We start from the raw sequence: 19,519 nt of genomic DNA, 5'->3' as shown, positions 1-19,519 counted from the left end.
CATTATGGGAGTGGCTCTCCTCAGAGAACAAACACCATTGTAAATGCTTACATGATAATCCCAAATACACATGAATACAAGAATGTAGTGAAAATACGTGTTTACGTTATTAAAAAGAAGCATGCCAGAAGCAGGCATAGCCGTAGCCAGCTATGAGGTCACCGAGGTCTGGACCTCGGTAACTTTTCCTAAATTATTATTATTATTAGTCCTTTTTATTAAATTATATATATAAAAAATGGGATTTATTAGTTTTTTGATCATATATATGATATTTTTAAATGCAAATCTGTGCTATATCACTTTAGAATCAGGAGTTGAATACGTTAACATTACACACACACACAAAATATAAAATTTGAATGCAAGTGTTTTTTCCAACAAGTCCCGCTGTATCTATTTATTTATAGATTATGAGTTAATGAGTGCTTGCCAAAACGAAAAAATAACCTCACACGTGTGTCTTTTAATAATTTATTTGTTACCAGAAATAGTCCGCCAAAGACGTTGACGTCGCCTAGCAACCGAGTGCGCTGGGGTTGATAAGTTACCGGACTACTTGCGGAGTGATACGAAAGACGGCAAAAAACCCACTTTCCTTGACAAGCGGTCGTTACGTGCTTAGCAACGGTGAATTATCAAAAAATAATCCACCGCTGGAAGCAGTGAAGGGCCCGTGCAAGTAAACGGAGCACCCCCCCAGCATTGAGAAGAGCCGTGGAATAAAATAAAATATTCTGGACCTCACTAACTGGGAACTCTGGAATGGCAACGTTACGTTCTCCCCCCCCCCCCCCCCCCCAGGTGTTTCAGACCCTCCACGCCACGGGTCAGTCCTCCATGGTGCGCGACTGGGTGCTGCTGTCGCTCTCCAACTTCACCCAGCGCTCTCCCATCGCCATGGCGATGTGGAGCCTCTCCTGCTTCTTCCTGTCGGCCTCCACCTCCCAGTGGATCTCCGCCCTGTATCCCGCAGCGCCGTGTGTGTGTGTATATGTATGTATGGATATATGTGTGTGTGTGTGTGTGTGTGTGTGTATATATATATATATATATATATATGTGATGATGTGTGTGTGTGTGCGTGTGTGTGTGTGTCTATATATGTATGTATGTATGGATACATGTGTGTGGATATTTTTGTGTGTGAGTATGTATGGATATATGTGTGTGTGTGTGTGTGTGTGTGTGTGTATATATATATATATATATGTGTGAGTGTGTGCCTGTATATGTTTGTATGTATTGATGTGTGCCTGGGTGTGTGTGAGTGTATATATCTGTATGGATATATTTGTGTGCGAGGGTGTGTGTGTGTCTATATATGTGTGTGTGGATATGTTTGCGTGTGTGTATGTATGGATATATATGTGTGTGTGTGTGTGTGTGTGTGTGCCTTGGTGTGTGTGGATATAAATGTGTGAGTGTGTGTCTGTATATGTGTGTATGTACTGATGTGTGTGTGTGTGTGTGTGAGTGCATATATCTGTATGGATATATTTGTGTGTGTGTGTGTATTCGTCTACCTGTGTGTGGTGTGTGTCTCCTCTCCACCTGGTGTGTGGTCCTTGACCCCCCGGCTCTCCCAGACTGCCCCACGTGATCAGCAGGATGGGCAGCAGCGAGGTGGTGGACGTGAACCTCTTCTGCCTGGTGGCCATGGACTTCTACCGGCACCAGATCGACGAGGAGCTGGACCGACGCGCCTTCCAGTCGGTGTTCGAGACCGTGGCCTCCCCCGGCACCTCCTACCACCAGCTGCTAGGGTGCCTGCAGTCCATCCACCACGACACCTCCCTCTGAGGGAGGAGGAGAGGGGGAGGAGGAGGAGACACCTCCCTCTGTGGGAGGAGGAGAGGGGGAGGAGGAGGAGACACCTCCCTCTGAGGGAGGAGGAGGAGACAACACCTTTCTCTGAGGGAGGAGGAGGGAGGAGGAGGAGGAGACACCTCCATCTGTGGGAGGAGGAGAGGGGGAGGAGGAGGAGGAGACAACACCTCCCTCTGAGGGAGGAGAGGGGAAGGAGGAGAGGGGGAGGAGGAGACAACACCTCCCTCTGAGGGAGGAGGAGGAGAGGGGGAGGAGGAGACAACACCTCCCTCTGAGGGAGGAGGAGGGAGGAGGACGATGAGACAACACCTCCCTCTGAGGGAGGAGGGTAGGGGAGAGAGGGAGAGGAAGGAGTTAGGGAGAGGAAGGAGGGAGGGAGGAGGAATGAAGGTAGAGAGACTGGTCACATGGGTACACCTCGCTGAAGTAGACGCAGCCTCCCTCTGATGGGAAGGGAGGGTGGGAGGAGGAGGAGGGAGGGGGGAGGACCGATGGAAGAGAACCGATCACATCCCTGTACACCTCCCTGAAGAAGAGAGACTCCACCTCCCTCTGGTCAAGACGAGAATGTTTCATTAGTTCCTCTCTCCTTCCTCTCTCTCTCCCAGCACCAGAGCCTCACGCCCTGACTCTCCGCACACTAATCAGCGTATTTAAGGCACCGTGCTGACGTCAGACACTGTAGAGACGAGTGAGCCACAGGACCAGGGGTGCACTAGAGATTCCCCGGGGTTAGACAGTACGCTCTGACTTCCTGTGTGGTTAGGTGAGATTTGAAGCAGCAGGTCAGCTTGTGTTGAGACTGGGAGCACGCCGCTTGCTGATCTATGAAATGCACTGACCCGGGTTCCTTTAACTGTGATGTCCACTACGACATTTCTATAGATCCGCAGCATAACACTTCACGTTCCCGCGGTGAAATCGACCGAGCATATTAATTATATAACAAACTGGATTTGTATATTTTCCTGTGAGGACGTCCTTATTCATTGCGTCGAGTTAAGTCGAAACATAGATTCATTCTGAGTAATTACGATATTTAAAGTGCCGAAATGTCTATTTTTGTGTGTGCTTTGCTAGAGGAAGCGAATACATGAGATGCAAAGCAGGGAGATGCCTGCTGTGAAATGTGATCGGCTTGTTATTATCTATGGTTGAGGTTGTATATTTGTATGTTGTGCGCCCTCACTCTGACTCCAACATGAACGAGCTCAGAGAGATACTTTGTAAGACAGAGGTTTTATGTATACTTTAAAGTCAATGATCACCTATAGCCATATTATGTTCCGATTATCGTTTAGGATTACAGAATCCATGTCCCTTGAAGATGGCCCAATGATGATTGTGGTGTCTGAGCGCTGGGTCTTAGACTGACATCTAGAGGAAGGTTAGAAGAGTTGTACACACGCAAACTACATTTTTAGTTCTGGCCAAGGCCTAAAATAGTTCTGGGGGCCAGGAGCGCGACCCCCTCGACAGAGGCAGAACACATGGACTCTTGCTTGTGTTTTGTTGCATCAAAGTCTCTTCGGAGCCGACATGCGTTAGTGTCTGACCCGCCCATCGGTTGTGTTTATGATTTTTTTTAATTCTCAGGATTTAAGATTTCAATGTTATTGTTGTGATAAGAATGGAAACGTGCGTCATCTTTTTAATGGAGTACCTTCTTATGCCATGTACAAAAAAAAATTCCACATTAATTGTAAAGTGATACACACACATGATTGTAAAGTAATATAAAAAGCCATGTTGCATGACACACATGTACTGTCTATAGATGTACCAACTACGAATAGACGGTAAGGTAACACGATGCATCACTGTCATGCTCCCGGGATGAATCGAACGACCGACAGAAGACCGGGGATTGCACTTACGACGACGGTTATACAATGACTTGCTTCTTCGATTATCACTGGTTTGTGAGCTGCCTAGAAGACTTCACCGTAGACTCCGTGTACGAAGCGTGTGTGAGTGTGTGAGTATAGATGTACATCCCAACTTGCACAGTGGAGCTTGCAGACGCATGCAGACTACGTTGTCACAGTGGTTGATGTGTTGTCTCGGTCCACTGGTGGTTGTAGTGGTTTCTCAGGGCGATGGTTGCAATGGTGGACCGTGGAACGGATGCAACTCGCTCCTTTGTGACCAACTACAGCTTTAGACAAATCAACAGGTGAGGAGTTTTAGCGAAGTATAATCATAAAGAAAAAAGGACACGTTTGTTTACTTGTCGATAGTTTTTCTTTTTGACTAAAGCTTTATTTTATTTAGTTTTATGACAGACGATATGTGCTACAGAGAAAAATTAGTATACAGAACTGGTTTCTCCTTCGTTAAAACTTGTTTAGGGGGGGTGGGGTTGGGGGCTAAAAGACGACTTTACATGAAGATTAGTTTCTGTGTTTCACATTATGACGTAACATTGATGCGACCGATTGACTTTGATCATGGTAATAAGACAATGTATTCAAATAATAAATAAATCATCCTCTACGCTTCTTAGTTTGTGTGTATCACTTTAAAAATGGTAAGCTATTGAATGGCATTGGCGTGATAGAAATGTGTTTATTTTTAATCACGGAAGTTAGTGATTCAATTGGGGAAATTATCTAATCTGTAAAATGGATGGATAGATTGCAAATTGCATATGAAAAAAGAGCCAGATGTGGATATAAATAAATATATAGTAGAGAGAGAGAGAGAGAGACAGAGAGAGACAGAGAGAGAGAGAGAGAGGATGTTTTGTAGTCTGCTGGCTGTGGGGATAATGTCCAGACAGTTTTAGAACGCTTGGATTGCGGTCTATCTTAACTGGTTGTGATTCAATAACGTAATGGTACATAATGACATTAAGGCCTCACTTGTATATCGTCTACTTCTTTCCATCCACCCAGACATCTGCTTATGTACACTTAGCCGTAGGTTGCTAATGTTATGCAAATGTTGGTGTGTCCGCCTCCTTGTTTGTTCAATACTTCATTAAGAGCCGTGTCTCCATCATTAAACCCTATTAATAGGATTAGCGGGCAGCTGCCATATGGCCCCTTAAGTATACACTCTGTTACCCTACACTTACAGGCAAGAGGGGACAGACAACTGGACAACGTGCTGCTTAATAACAGCTAGTGGGTAGAATCAGGACTCAATTTCCACCAGTGTGTTACAATGTCACTACATACATTGTGTTTGACCATTTGAAAAGTGATATTTAATAAAAAAAAGAAAAAGAATCAGTCTAACTTGGTTGCTAAATCTCTCATTAGGGCCTTTAAAAAGATGCACTCTTCCCCCGATGACTTTCAGTTATTAGGCGCTGTTTAAAGTGATGTTCCTACTCCGAGTCACTAATATTGGCTTATAGGGAGGAACTAAAGTAGACATGACCTCACATGGGATACAGCATCTTTATACCCTGACCATCTTGATACCCCGACCTCCTCTAAAGCACTCCTCCTCCTCCTCTAAAGCGCACCTCCTCCTCTGGACCACCCCGGCCTCCTCCAAAGTGCACCTCCTCCTCCTCCTCTAAGCCCACCTCCACCTCCTCCTCCTTTGGTCCCCTCCTCCCTCGGCCAGATGGTGCGGGCTTTTCTTTTGTTTACCCGCCGCTGCTGAGCACACCTCGCCGACCCTCGCGACCGGACTATGGAGCCTGTCTGCGCATCCTTTTCGGACACGGACAGGTAGGCGACTCTCAGGGCTCACGCTGAGTCAACTCGTTACCACGCGCCGCCGAGACATCAAAGGGCGCGCGGCGGTGGCGCCTTTCTTCTCTTCGGCCCGAGCGCTCGTTACCGTTAGCCAGCTGTTCCTCTCTATAGAGCGTAACCCGTGGAGTCGTGCGTGCTTATGCGGGGCTAAAGTATATATATGAGCTACTTTATTAGTTTATTATTATTATATGAGTTGTATTAGTGTTTAAAGTTCGAGTTTAGACACCTGTGGAGCGAGTTAACGGCGCCGTAAAGTTTACTCGTGATTTCTCAATCAAACTTTTTTGTCAACGTCTTCGGCGGGAGGGGTTTCACCGTGTGACTGACACCATGAGAGAGCCAATGGCCGGACGCTAGGGGTCTGTGTACATTACCGTTGTCATGGTTACGTGTGGACATTCCAGCGTTCCTGGAGAAATGGGGCTGGACCGAGCGCTCAGCACGGGTGGCTGCTCCGTCCGAAACTTTCGTAAACTTTAATACCAAAGTAACGGTAAAATAGTTTGTAATGAGAAAGAGCTGAAACACTACCATTTAAACACAATCAAACACAAAATAAGACGTTTTAAATGTACTACACGTTCGACCAGGCTAGTACTAAGGGTCTGAGCGGATGTTGAGATATGCGTTTATAAATGATATTTAATGAACCCCGAGAGCAGCAGTAGCCATTTCACCGACAATACTGACCTTAATGCAAAGTGTAATAACTTCTTAAGCATCTTAATCATTTTAGCTTCTAGAAGCAGACTATTCGGGGTTCAACCTATAGTTGACCTTGTGGTTAATATCTCCTCCTGACCCTCCTCAGGTGTGGCCTCATATCTCCTCATATCTCCTCTAATTCACAGTGCAGTGCTGCTTTCATTGCAACCAATAAACGGGAAGATCTCATCCATCCATATTGTAGGCTATCCTTTTTGTTAAAGGTGGTATATTTCTGAATGTTTTGATGTGTTGTCTTGCTATGAAGGTAATAATAGGACGTTGTGAAAGAGGAGAGATAGGTAGAGGACAGGGGATCTTTTCTGAACGTGATCTTCTTTGTTTCTCTGCAGGTGTCCGGGCTCATAAGATGTCAGGGATTCGCACGATGATGATGGAAGCTCTGGCAGAACCTCCTCAGAACTGATGCCATGGCTGCACTCGGGTGTGACATTCAGATCCACCGCTCCAAGTTTCCAACGCGCGTCTCACGACAGAACACGATGACTGCCGCGGCCTCGCTGGCTCGCTCTGCACACTCTGTGTGAACATCAACACCGCCCGCTCCCTGGAACTCACAATAAAGACGGCGGACTTCTTCGAGAAACTATGTTCTGGCAGACGGAGACCTTATCCAAGAGGCGTGCGGTCGCTGGGAGTGGCCTCAGCCTCTCCCAGCCCCTGGGCCCGGGCCCCGCCCCCCTTCCGGCGGGGGGGCGGGTCCGGGCGGTGGAGGTGGCCCGTGGCAGGGCGGGGTACGGGTTCACCCTGTCGGGCCAGGGCCCCTGCCTGCTCAGCTGCATCCTGAAGGGCAGCCCGGCCGAGTACGTGGGCCTGCGGTCGGGCGACCACATCCTGGACGTCAACGACATCAACGTGTCCAAGGCGTCGCACGAGGACGTGGTCAAGCTGATTGGCCGATGCACCGGCGTCCTGAGGCTGGTGATCGCGGAGGGCGAGCGCCACAGGCGACACCATCACCACCACCACCACCAGCGCGCCGCCGCGAACCGCACCCCCCAGCTGCCCGCCGCGTACCTGGACTCGGGTTCGAGCGACGACGAGTACGACCGTCACCCCGGGGGCGGAGCTAATAACAACAACAATGGGAAAACGGGGGCGGGGCCCCACGGCGGCGGCGGCTGGTACAAGCCCAAGATGGACCCCAAGCAGCTGGGCATCAACCGGGCGGAGCGGGTGGTGGCGGAGCTGCAGTCCGGCGGCATCTTCAACATGATCTTCGAGAACTCCAGCCACTCGTCCAGCAGCTCGGACAAGGAGCGGGCAGCCGTGACCTCGCCGCCGTCCGCCGCTGCGTCCAAACCCCGCCGGCCCTCGGAGCCCGAGTACCCGTCGTACCGGAAGGCCTCCCGTTCCCGTAGCAACCCCAACCTGCTCTCGGAGGAGGAGATGGTGCGGTTCCTGAACGACGACTCGGTGTTCCTGGACCCGGACTTCCACCACCTGAGCCTCCAGGACCACGAGCAGCACGACGTCGAGGTGGAGGAGGAGAGGGGGGCCGACCTGGGGCTGGAGGCCGGCGAGGACATCCTCAACGTGGGCATGATGGTGGGCTACCTGGGCTCCATCGAGCTGGCCTCCACCGGGGCCAGCCTGGAGAGCGACAGCATCCAGGCCATCAGAGGCAGCATGAGGCGGCTGCGGGCCGAGCAGAAGATCCACTCGCTGGTCCTGATGAAGGTAGGCTGGCCGCCATGCCTCTCTTTTTGTGGGCGGCATGTGGCTCAGGAGGTAGAGGGTGTTGGCTGGAGACCGGAGGGTTGCTAGTTTGATCCCTGTTTGTCAGGGTGTCCCTGAGCAAGGCACCTCACCCTGACTGCTCCTGACGAGCTGGCTGTCGTCTTAAATGGTTGACACCGCCGTCGGTGTGTGAATGTGTGCATGAACGGGTGAATGTCGGGTGATAATGTAAAGCGCTTTGAGTGGCCACCGGTTAGAAAGGCGTCGTATAAATGCAGTCCGTTTACCATTTACCATACTGATGGTGTTTTGGTCCCGGTATAACACGCCGTGTTTCCTGACTTCTGATTGGTCCCTCCCGCAGGTGATGCACGACAGCGTGCGCCTGTGCAATGACCGGGGCCAGGTGCTCGCCATCTACCCCGCCGAGAAGCTGGCGTTCAGCGCCTGCTGTCCCGACGACCGCCGCTTCTTCGGACTGGTCACCATGCAGGCCACGGACGACGAGGGGGACCCCCGCTACGGCCACCAGGACGACGGGGGGCTGCGGACCTCCTGCCACGTGTTCATCGTGGACCCCGACCTCTGCCACCACCAGGTACGTCTGCAGCTGCGTGGGACGGGCGTTGGTGTTGACCCCTACGCACCCCACCTGTAGAGGGGGCCGTGATCGACTCCCTCCACAGAGCGGGGTCGGCTGGTAACCTGAAGGTTGCTGGTTCGATCCCCAGCTCCTCCTAGCCGGGGAGTGTCGAGGTGTCCCTGAGCGAGACGCCTCCCTCTGACTGCTCCTGACCAGCTGGCTGTCGCCCTGCGGGGCTGACTCCGCCCTCGGTGTGTGAATGTGTGCATGAATGGGTGAATGTTTGGCCATATTGTAAAGCCCTTTGAGTGGCCACTGGTTAGAAAAGTGTGGTGTAAACACAGTTTATCTACCATTTACAATTGGTTTCACAGAGACAACACTTAATAACTTATTTTACGAAATCCAAACAAGCCAAGTGACTTTAAAGTAATGAACCGGTAATAGTTTACAGTAAGGATACATTAATTAACAATGGATACTTTTGCTTTACCTAACTAACAATTGATCAACAGTTAAGTAATAATCTAGTTATCATTTACTAATCATGCTCATTTTAACTAAGCTATTAATGTTTAATTACTAAGGTTATGGTAAACCTTAATCCTTACCCCCTATGCTAATGTTATATAGTAATGCTTATTACTGCATTAAATGGTAAACAGACTGCATTTATACCGCGCTGTTCTAACCAGTGGCCACTCAAACTGCTTTACAATATCGCCTCACAGTCACCCATTCATGCACACATTCACCCAGCGACGGCGGTGTCAGCCACGCAGGGCGACAGCCAGCTCCTCGGGAGGTGTCTCGCTCAGGGATCGATGTCTCCCTTGAACGAGCGACCGTCTGGGTACCAGCCAACCCGCTCTCCCTCCTGAGCCACACGCCGCCCCCTATGACCTAAAGTCCGTTAGTGGTTGATATCGTACCTTAATTGTAAAGCGATAATGAGCCACTTCGTTGATTCCGCCGCAGGCCCACTCGGGGGTGGCCCGGAGGTTCGGCTTCGACTGCACCCCCGACCCGGACACGGGGGGCTGCCTGGAGTTCCCCCCCACCTCCCAGCCCCTGCTGCAGTTCGTGTCGGTGCTGTACCGGGACATGGGCGAGAGCATCGAGGGGGTGCGGGCGCGGGCCTTCCACGACCCCGACAACGACGCGCAGCAGAACCACAGCACCAGCAGCAACAGCGACAGCGGCATCGGCAACTTCCTGGCCGAGGAGAAGAGCAACCGGGTGCTGCTGGTGGACCTGGGGGGCCCCGCCAGCCACCACTGGGACAGCCCGCCGCCCCCCCACCAGGCCGCCTGGAGCGCTGGCCAGGCGCAGGCCCACCCCTTACCCCCGCCTCCGCCGCCGCCGCCGCCGCCGCCCGCCCTGAGGAACGGCCACTACCGGCACCACGAGCAGCAGCACTTGGCCGACCTCCACCACCCTCTCCCCCGCGCGGCGGCACACCCACACCACTATCCCACAGCCAAGAGGGGCGGGGACAAGAGAGGGGGCGGGGACACGAGAGGGGGCGGGGCCGGGGGCGGGGCCGGGGGAGGCGGGGAGCAGCAGCAGCGCTGGCTGCCAGTTCACGTGCTGCGGGACTGGAGGCAGCAGCACCTGCAGGCGGGCGCCGGCAGCGATCAGGAGTCCTACGCCGAGTCCACGGACGGCTGGTCCTCGGCCAACTGCAGCACGCTGCCCCCCCCCATGAGCAAGATCCCCGCCGACCGCTACCGGGCCCCGCTGGCCCCCGGGGACCACCTGCCGCCGCCGCCGCCGCCGCCGCCGCCGCCGCCGCCGCCGCCGCTGGCCCCCGCCCAGGCCCCCAGCGCCCGAGCGGCGGCGCACAAGGATGAGTGGGCCAGGAGGCTGTTTGGGGCCGGGGAGAGAGACCGGGAGAGAGACAAGGGGAGAGACAGGGAGAGGGAGAGGGACCGGGCCGGGGGAGGAAGGGAGAGGAAACGTGGGAGCGCCAAGACGGAGGAGAAAAAGGTAAGATCGACCAAAAAGAAGTGACGTCAAATGTGTCACTCTATCAAAAGTGATACAGGGCGCCTTTCACTCTTTGGCTGCGTGTTCGTCTTGAATGTCCCCCCCTGCTCAGGAGAATCCGAACTGCGTTGTGCGTGTGCAGTGTGTGTCTGGTGCCCAGCGTCGCGGTAAAGCCGCTCTATTAGAGTGTTCACTAGAGCGACCCTCTGTACACCTGCGGGTCTTTTGGGAGGCTTGTGTTAGAACTGACCTGGAGATGAGAACACACTAACAGTTGGCAGACGTCTCTGCCCCCCCTCCATCCCCCATCCACCGTCTCTCTGGAAAATTACTCTCCTTTCAGTGTGTGTGCTTGTGCGTTCGGGTATGTGTGTGTTTGCATTTGTGTGTGGGTGTGTGTGTGTGTGTGTGTGCGCAACATGGCATTTATGGAGGCTGTAAATATATGCGTTCCACCCTCGGCCCCTGGGTCACTCTACTCTACTGCCTCTTCGGCCCTGGTACCAGTTTATACTGGTCCAAGTCCAGGACCTGGTTTATAGAGGACCAGGTCCTGGTCTATACAAGACCGGGACCTGGTCTACACAAGACCGGGTACTAGTATATACAGTCCTCTGTCTCTGCACGCTCGCTCTTTGTGAGTGTCTTGGAGTCAGTGTCTTAGAGTACGACGGCTATGTTTCATTTTTTATATATATATGTGTGTGCGACTGCGTGTATGTGTGTTTGTGCGCGTGCGTGTGTGTGTTCAGGCATTAGAGTGGATGGGTGGAGTGTGAGGGTTTGCGGGATCTGTGTGTCTGTGTGTGTGTGTGTGTGCGTGTGTTTGATCTTCTCAGCGTGTGTGTACTCCGTTCTTTATCAGTATTTCCTCGGCCGTCGCCCCAGCAGATTGATGGGTAATTTATCCCCACTCCTCCAGTATCAAACATCCATTATTCACCAGGTAGACATCTGCTGGTGCCTGCGGGCCACCTGCTGCCTGCGATAGGTCCACCCCACCCTCTCATGAGGGTATCTCATGAAGCTCAACACCTGTGTTAGCAGGGCTGTTTGGGGATCGCTTATTTAGCCCTCTATTACAATCGACATATCACTCAAGGTTGCCCTATTCGTCTTCAATCACATGTATCTCATTTTTTTCCTCATGAATCTTGAGGACATCTCAACGCATTGAAATGATTAGAAGTTGTTTTTCACAACAACAACGTTTGAAATACATGTGAATGTTGATGGGTCCAACACAAACAAAATGATGTCATCGTCGTCACAGCATCGAGTTGTCAAGAGTATAGCATTAAGGGTCCTCGACAGATTTATAACTTGAATTAGTATTACGTCTGTAAATGTATCACAGCATACAAGTGAGATAGCGATCATGATGCAACATTGTGTTGCAATGGTTACCAACATTGGCTGGTAACCAGAAGGTTGCTAGTTCGATCCCCGGATCTCGTCCCTGAGCAAGACGCCTCACCCTGACTGCTCCTGAAGAGCTGGGTGTCGCCTCTCGTGGCTGACTGCCGTCGGTGTGTGAATGTGTGCATGAAGGGGTAAATGTTAGGCAATATGAAGCGCTTTGAGTGGCCACTGGTTAGAAAAGCGCTGTATAAATGCAGTCCATATCATGACTGTTGGACAGCAGACAGCGGTGTGTTGTGGCAGATGCAGAACCAATGCAGATCAGTCCTGGGGGTGGGAGGGGTCAGGCTAGGGCAGGGGGTGGGGCTAAAGGAGGCTCCTCCTCCTTTAGATTGTGTGCCCGACGGCCACTTCCTGGAGACCTTCTCTGTGGGTGGCCGGAACCCAGAAGAGAATCCAAGGAAGTGTGTGTCTGAGCGGAGACGGTGGCAGGAAGCTGGATTTAAACTTTAGTAAATATCTTTTGTTCTCGACACTAGAGATGTAGCGTTGGGGGAGGTGGAGCTGTAGGCAGGGCACAGAGCTACACCTTCAGTTTGAATTGGGTGGAGCACAACTACACATATTGGATCATCTGATTGTGTTCTATTACATTTATCTTCAGCTTCGTTCAAGTTTTGTGGTATTCTGTATTTGTAATTTTTTTGTATTTTTGGCATTTTGTACTTAAAGGCTTGAATCATTGTTCATTAACTAGAGTTGTGTTTGTGACTGTCCTTCCTACTCTTGGCCACGAGGGGGCAGTGTTGCTCTCCTCAGAGTCCTGCCGTCGGTGACTCGTGTTGTCAACAAATCGGGGCTCCAACAGGGAGCAGACCGAGACAGGGTTAGGAAATCCAGAACTGTAAACTAAAGTTTGATTTGAATCAGATGTTTGAGTCAGCACTACCGCTAGACTCTTATCGCTAGACGCACCATTAGGAGCGGGAGGATTTATCAGTCGCTTTGAATGAAAGCGTCAGCAAAATGCGCTAAATGTAAATGTAAACTATGGTGTAGCCACACCCAGGATACTCAAGTCTTCATACAGCTGGTTCCTAGCCAATCATTTGATTGGGTGAAAGGCATCCCATAAAGAGCATTACAGAACGGTGACTTTAAACAATATGCATCGCCTTACAAATGTTCTTATCACCGTTAATAGAAAGAACGATCATAAGCTGTTGACCCAAAGTGGCTGTCAGCAGACTGTCATCTCACTGGTGGCGCGATCGACGCAAACACACAGATGAACGCACATGACACAAGCAGCCGGTCTCGCTGATGTGTGTGTGGACCTTCACAGAGTACCATGCCAGGGTGCAGGAGAATGTTTGCGTTGCCTGGCAACAGCCTAGCCCCTAGGTTCCAGTGGCGGAACTGTTTGTGTGTGGATGAAGCCAAATAAAAGATGAAACAAACAAACAAATCCTAATCTGTCTGTCCCTGATTTCTGTGGCATGGTATTGGTTAAAGGGGTACTTTGCAGAGGAACCCCGTCTGAGTGTGTGTGTGGGGGGGGGGGGGGGGGGGGTCCATTAGGGAAATAGATGCTGAACCACCGGGGTCTGTAGGACCATTTAGCCAGGAGCTGCTGCACCAGTATGTCCCAGTGCTGGCTCTGCTGCACCAGTATGTCCCAGTGCTGGCTCTCACACGCTTCCTCCCTCGTTTCCTTCGTCGTCATTAAGAGCACTAAAGGTGCTTTTCAGTCGCTTTCTTTCATCGATAGGAACACACGTCAAACAGTCACAGTCCCACACACACACACACACACGCTCGCGCGTACATGCAGGACACTCACACATACAGTCACACACACACGTGACGCAGTGTTTCACGTCCTGAGGAGATCTACTCAGCTTCCTGTAATTCCGATCACATGGATAAAGAACAATACACAGTACATGCGCCGTCGCTAGGCAACGGGCTGGCGGCCATCTGATGAAACGCCTCCAGGGACCAAACTTCTGTGTGTGTATCGTGTCTGTGTCTGTGTGGGTGGGCGTGCGTGAGTGTGCATGTGATTTTGTATCGGGGCTGTGACTGTGTGGTTAGGCATGTGTGTGCGTGTTTGTGTGTGTATCAGGGCTGTGTCTGTGTCTATAAGGGTAGGTCTGGTTGTGTGTGTATCGTCTGTGTCTGTGTAAGTCTGTTTGTGTGTGTGTGTGTTTCATGGATGTGTCTGTATGCGGGTAGGCGTGTGTGTGTGTGTGTCTGTGTATGTGTGTTTGTATGTGTGTGCACCTCAATGCAGAGCAGCATAGGAAGTGCCCAGGCCTCTGCATGCCTGTGCCGTGTGGAATTCAGCATTTCAGTGGCAAAAAAACAGAAATTACTGAAAGCGGCTGTGCTTCAAAAGACCCACAGAATCCATTCTCCGTGAGGCAGTCCATCTTTGTTGTGCGCTGTGCTAATCAGCTACAGTAGCCCTATTTATACCAGGGACGTCTTACAATGCATTAGCCTCTTCATGTCCGATCGGTTCTGCTGCTTAGAATCGCGTTAGTTGACCATGTGGACTAGAACAACAGGCCAAGGTGGGCTTCAGAGAACGCACACACGCGCACACGTACGCATACACATAAACACACACATACACAAATCCACACACACACACACACACACAGACGCATTCACACACACACAGTAAGAGACACACACCCTACACGCACAGGCACACACACATAGGCACACTCAAAGCCAGGATACATTCACACACATACACTCTCTGACTCTCACACACGTACTCTCACTCTCGCACACACAAACACACACACACACACACACACACACACACACAAACATACATACACTCTCTCACACTTACACTCTCACTTTCTCACACTCGCTCTCTCTCACTCTCTCTCTCACGCTCTCACACAAACACACACACTCATACTCACACACTCTCTCACAGTCACACACTCTCATTCTCACACACGTACTCTCACTCTCTCACACACAAACACACACACACACACACACACACACACACAAACATACATACACTCTCTCACACTTACACTCTCACTTTCTCACACTCGCTCTCTCTCTCTCTCTCTCTCACGCTCTCACACAAACATACACACTCATACTCACACACTCTCTCACAGTCACACACTCTCTCACACTCACACACACACACACTCACACACACACACACCCACACTGTTCTCACCAGTGCCTGTGTGTGTGTGTCCCCAGGCGGGCCGGTTCCGGGGGCTGACCCGAGGGTTCCCCCCCCTCCCCCAGCGCTCTGGCGCCCGCCGCTCCTTCGGCCGCTCCAAGAGGCTCAGCCTGGCGCGCTCACTGGACGACCTGGAGGTAAGGCCCGCCCCCAGCGCACCTACACACACACCAACACGCAGGACGACGCACGCACGCACGCACCAGCACGCAGGACGACACACACACACACGCACGCACGCATGCACGCACCAGCACGCAGGACGACACACACACACACGCACGCACGCACGCACCAACACGCAGGACGACACACACACACACGCACGCACGCACGCACCAACACGCAGGACGACACACACACGCGCGCACGCACGCGCACACACCAACACGCAGGACAACACACACACACACGCACGCGCACGCACCAACATGCACACACACACACACCAACACGCAGGATGACACACACACGCACGCACGCACGTGCACACACCAACATGCACACACACACACCAACACGCAGGACGACACACATGCACGCACGCGAACACACCAACATGCACACACACACACGTGCACACACCAACATGCACACAAACATGCACACACGTGTGCAGGTATGATGATGACGATGATGATGGTGGTGCTGATGTTGATGATGATGATGGTGTTGATGATGTTGATGATGATGAAGGTGGAGAGGCACACAAAACACTTATCCTACCTCTACTCTTACTCACTCATGCACACGCACATCAAACTCACAAACCTGCACACACAAGTATAAAAACTAGCACATAACCGTCGTACTCTTAGTCACTGACACACACACTCACAAAGAGAAGCACTCAGATGCAAAACTTGCAGATAATCAAGCTCTCTTACACATAGACGCACACACACATACATGCATACGTTTATAAAACTTGCACAAACACCCAGAGGACCTGCACGCCTTAACAACAGCAGTTGTCTGCTTGGCAAAGTAAAGACTCCTAACTTGACTCACCACAGACGCTTTCCACACACGTGACGCGTTCCCATGGCACACAAAACTCAGGGTCTCCCATTCACGCCTCTCATCTAGCATCGCTTATGAGCCAGCCTCACTCCCAGGTGCCTTCTGCTCAAGACCACGTCTCACTCTGAACGTGCAATATCGCTCCAGCATTAAGGTCTGCAGTTGACCGCTGCTCAAACGCCCAGTGTTGGGACAGCTCCTCTCTTTCTCCCGGTGTTTGTTCTTTGTCCTGTGGGTTTGTTATCAGGCCCTACACCAGACGGGGCTGAGGTGCTATTTCAGTCCGCCACGGCGCCTCCCGCGCTGCCAGGAGGGTGACGGATGATCGGGGCCGAGTCATTTGAGGAACATGAGGTCCTGGGCCTCACAATACGCCCATTTATTGCTACCTTGCCAGGGTTGTTGTCAGCAGTGGACAGGGCGGTCCACGGTGGGGTTTTTCTGCCCTCACACGGGCGGTCTGTGGACATACAGTGGAGGTCATGGGTCGGCTTAGCTCAGGAAGTGGAGCGGGTTGACTTGTGACTGGAAGGTTGCTGGTTCGATGCCCGGCTCCTCCTAGCTGAGGGTTGAGGTGTCCCTGAGCGAGACGCCTCACCCTGACTGCTCCTGACCAGCTGGCTGTCGACTTGCACGGTTGACTCCGCCGTCGGGGTGAATGTGTGTATTAAACGTTGGAAGTCGCTTTGGGTGAAAACGTCTGCTGAATGCCCTTAATGTAAATGTAAACGGACAAACAGGGGAGGAGATACAGGAGAGGACATACAGTGAAGGACTGCAGGAAGAGGAGACGTTTGTTCCCTCCGTTAGACTGTAGCTTTCCCACTATAGGTTGGAAACATCTCTGAGATTAAGCCGTCAGAGCTTTCCCAAAGCACTGCTTCCATCATTTTCATTGAAGCAGGGATTGTGAAACATGTAAACATATCCTGGATGGCATGCGCTTCAGACCGCGACTGGATATGGAACACGATGTCTGTTTCTTTGTGGGGCCGGTTTGTGTTCTGTCGTGTTCTGCGATAGAGATCTCAGACAGGCTAAACGTTTCCGCTGTTTAATGACCATCAGTAGGACCCACAGATCTGGCTCTGCTGCTCTCAGAACGAGGAGACCCAAGGCTGGGTTTATGGATGTGAAGGAGAGGCCAAGGAGACGAACGGAACAGAGTCCACCATGTTGGATCAGAGTCCACCATGTTGGATCAGAGTCCACCATGTTGGGTCAGAGTCCACCATGTTGGATCAGAGTCCACCATGTTGGATCAGAGTCCACCATGTTGGATCCAAATCCACCATGTTGGATCGGAGAGAGTCCTCCATGTTGGATCAGAGAGAGTCCACCATGTTGGATCAGAGTCCACCATGTTGGATCTAAATCCACCATGTTGGATCAGAGTCCACCATGTTGGATCGGAGAGAGTCCACCATGTTGGATCAGAGTCCTCCATGTTGGATCAGAGTCCACCATGTTGGATCGGAGAGAGTCCTCCATGTTGGATCGGAGGAAGGGATTTCAAGGCGAATATCTTTGAGGCTTGCACCCACTCACACTCAGCCAAGATCAATGTTTCCCAGTAATAAGACCGGTCATTTGTAATCGTTACTCAAGGTCCAGCCTACACAATGATGGTCCAACCTTCACATCATCACATCTGGTAGAAGGAAAGGATTCAAAAAACACAACCAAAATAATAAACCCGAAACAGGCACAGAATTCTCAACCACCACATCCCAGGTCCATACGGTTCGCAAAGGACTCAAGACTCACTTGTTCAGACTCAGAGTACCCCTAGACTATGCATAACCTCCCCCCTTAACCCCCAACACCCCTATTACACACTTATTGTATGTTGTACATCTTGGCACTTAAAAATAGTACTTTGTATGCATTGTGTAGGGTCTTATCCTCGCTATCGCTGTTGTATACGGGGAATGGGTTAACCTAGCGATTGTTAGTGCTTGGCACTTGGTTCTATGAACATCCTTACTGTACCAACAGTGATATATTGTTGACTCTCTTTCTCCTGACAGATGTACTTAATGTAAGTCGTTTGGGTAAAAGCGTCTGATAAACGCCCTCAATGTAAATACGGAATCATGCAGTCAAATCAGTTCCGAGTCCACAGAGAAAATGTTGACCATCACCCCAGTACGTTCTAGACGCCACCACACAACAGAGACTGCAGATCTGTGATTGGATAGTTCAGCCTGTTCGTGTGTGGGAGTGCATCCTCCCCCCCCCCCCGCCCTACTAAATCTACCTATTTCTCACTGTCGCTTAGTGCTGTACATTGGGGCCATCCACACACACAGAGAGGGCTTTGTTGGGCTGCGTTGTGAAGGGAGGGGGGTGACGGAAGTGTTGTCCGGGGCTTCTAATGAGCTTTGATGAGGAACACACTGGCATTCCACTCATTAGTAAGACCTAATAGACACACAGGGGCAACACAAACACAAACGCACACAGACACACACACGAAAGCACACAGGCAGCCACATGCACGCACGCAGGCACGCACGCACACACACACACACACACACACAAGTGCATGTGTGCATGTGAGGTCATACATACTCGATACTCTGTTACCATCTCTCTCTCTCTCTCTCTCTCTCTCTCACTCACTCACTCACTCACTCACTCACTCACTCACTCACTCACTCACTCACTCACTCACTCACTCACTCACTCACTCACTCACTCACTCACTCACTCACTCACTCACTCACTCACGAATGCATGCGTTGTTGCGCATGCATACATATTATGTGGGTTGTTTAAAATGTGTGACCTGTTACACAATGCTGTGATACAATGCTGCTTATTTTTCTCAGTGAAAAGAACACAGACACCTACTCTCAAATACTACCCAACCATCTCAATAAGGCATGCACACACAAAAACACACGAACACACACACACTTACACTCACTCACACACACACACACACACACACACACACACACACACACACACACACAAACACACACACGCACATGCACACACAGATGAGGTGTTAAGCTAGATCACATTCCAATTCCAAACGATTTAGGTTGTATAAACAGCGTGTTAAACCTTTCGACAGTTAACAAACATGTCTTGGAAAAGTAACTTAATTCGATGATAGGTCCTTCATGCTTTATATCCCATAATAAGCGGCCATTGTTAGCGGCTTGTTTGCCTTCCAACACTCCAAACAAAAGCCTTGCTCAAGGGCACAAAGCAAATCAGTGTGGGTAGTGAAGACCTTTAAAGGGTAGATTAGTGTAGCCGATATTTAATCCAAACACATATCCATGTACCAACACATTCCTGCGTGCTTGTAATAATATTTTATATATATATATATTTATAGTTGAAATTGAAAACATATCTATTTTT

General features: G+C 50.9%; 2 protein-coding genes across 2 annotated transcripts in view; both read left to right on the top strand.

The window, feature by feature from the left end:
• The window catches only part of htt (huntingtin), a 37,956-nt gene extending 36,059 nt beyond the window's left edge, over positions 1-1,897 (top strand). Inside the window, 2 exon segments of the mRNA XM_079730397.1 lie at positions 805-965; positions 1,590-1,897. Of these exon segments, the coding sequence (XP_079586523.1) occupies positions 805-965; positions 1,590-1,803 (375 nt within the window). The 3' untranslated portion in view covers positions 1,804-1,897.
• Positions 1,898-5,436: 3,539 nt separating this feature from the next.
• Positions 5,437-19,519, top strand: part of rgs12b (regulator of G protein signaling 12b) — a gene marked incomplete at its 3' end in the record, with an annotated part of 43,866 nt that continues 29,783 nt past the window's right edge. The window contains exons 1-5 of the mRNA XM_079730396.1: positions 5,437-5,516; positions 6,605-7,952; positions 8,317-8,550; positions 9,514-10,524; positions 15,133-15,252. Coding sequence (XP_079586522.1) covers positions 6,861-7,952; positions 8,317-8,550; positions 9,514-10,524; positions 15,133-15,252 — 2,457 coding nt within the window. The 5' untranslated portion in view covers positions 5,437-5,516; positions 6,605-6,860. The remainder of the gene's footprint in view (positions 5,517-6,604; positions 7,953-8,316; positions 8,551-9,513; positions 10,525-15,132; positions 15,253-19,519) is intronic.

The sequence above is a fragment of the Pollachius pollachius genome, assembly GCF_949987615.1.
Source record: "Pollachius pollachius genome assembly, chromosome: 2".
In the NCBI taxonomy this organism is placed as follows: domain Eukaryota; kingdom Metazoa; phylum Chordata; class Actinopteri; order Gadiformes; family Gadidae; genus Pollachius; species Pollachius pollachius.
Note: the sequence above shows the minus strand (reverse complement) of the source record. Positions and strands in the feature narration are given on the sequence as shown.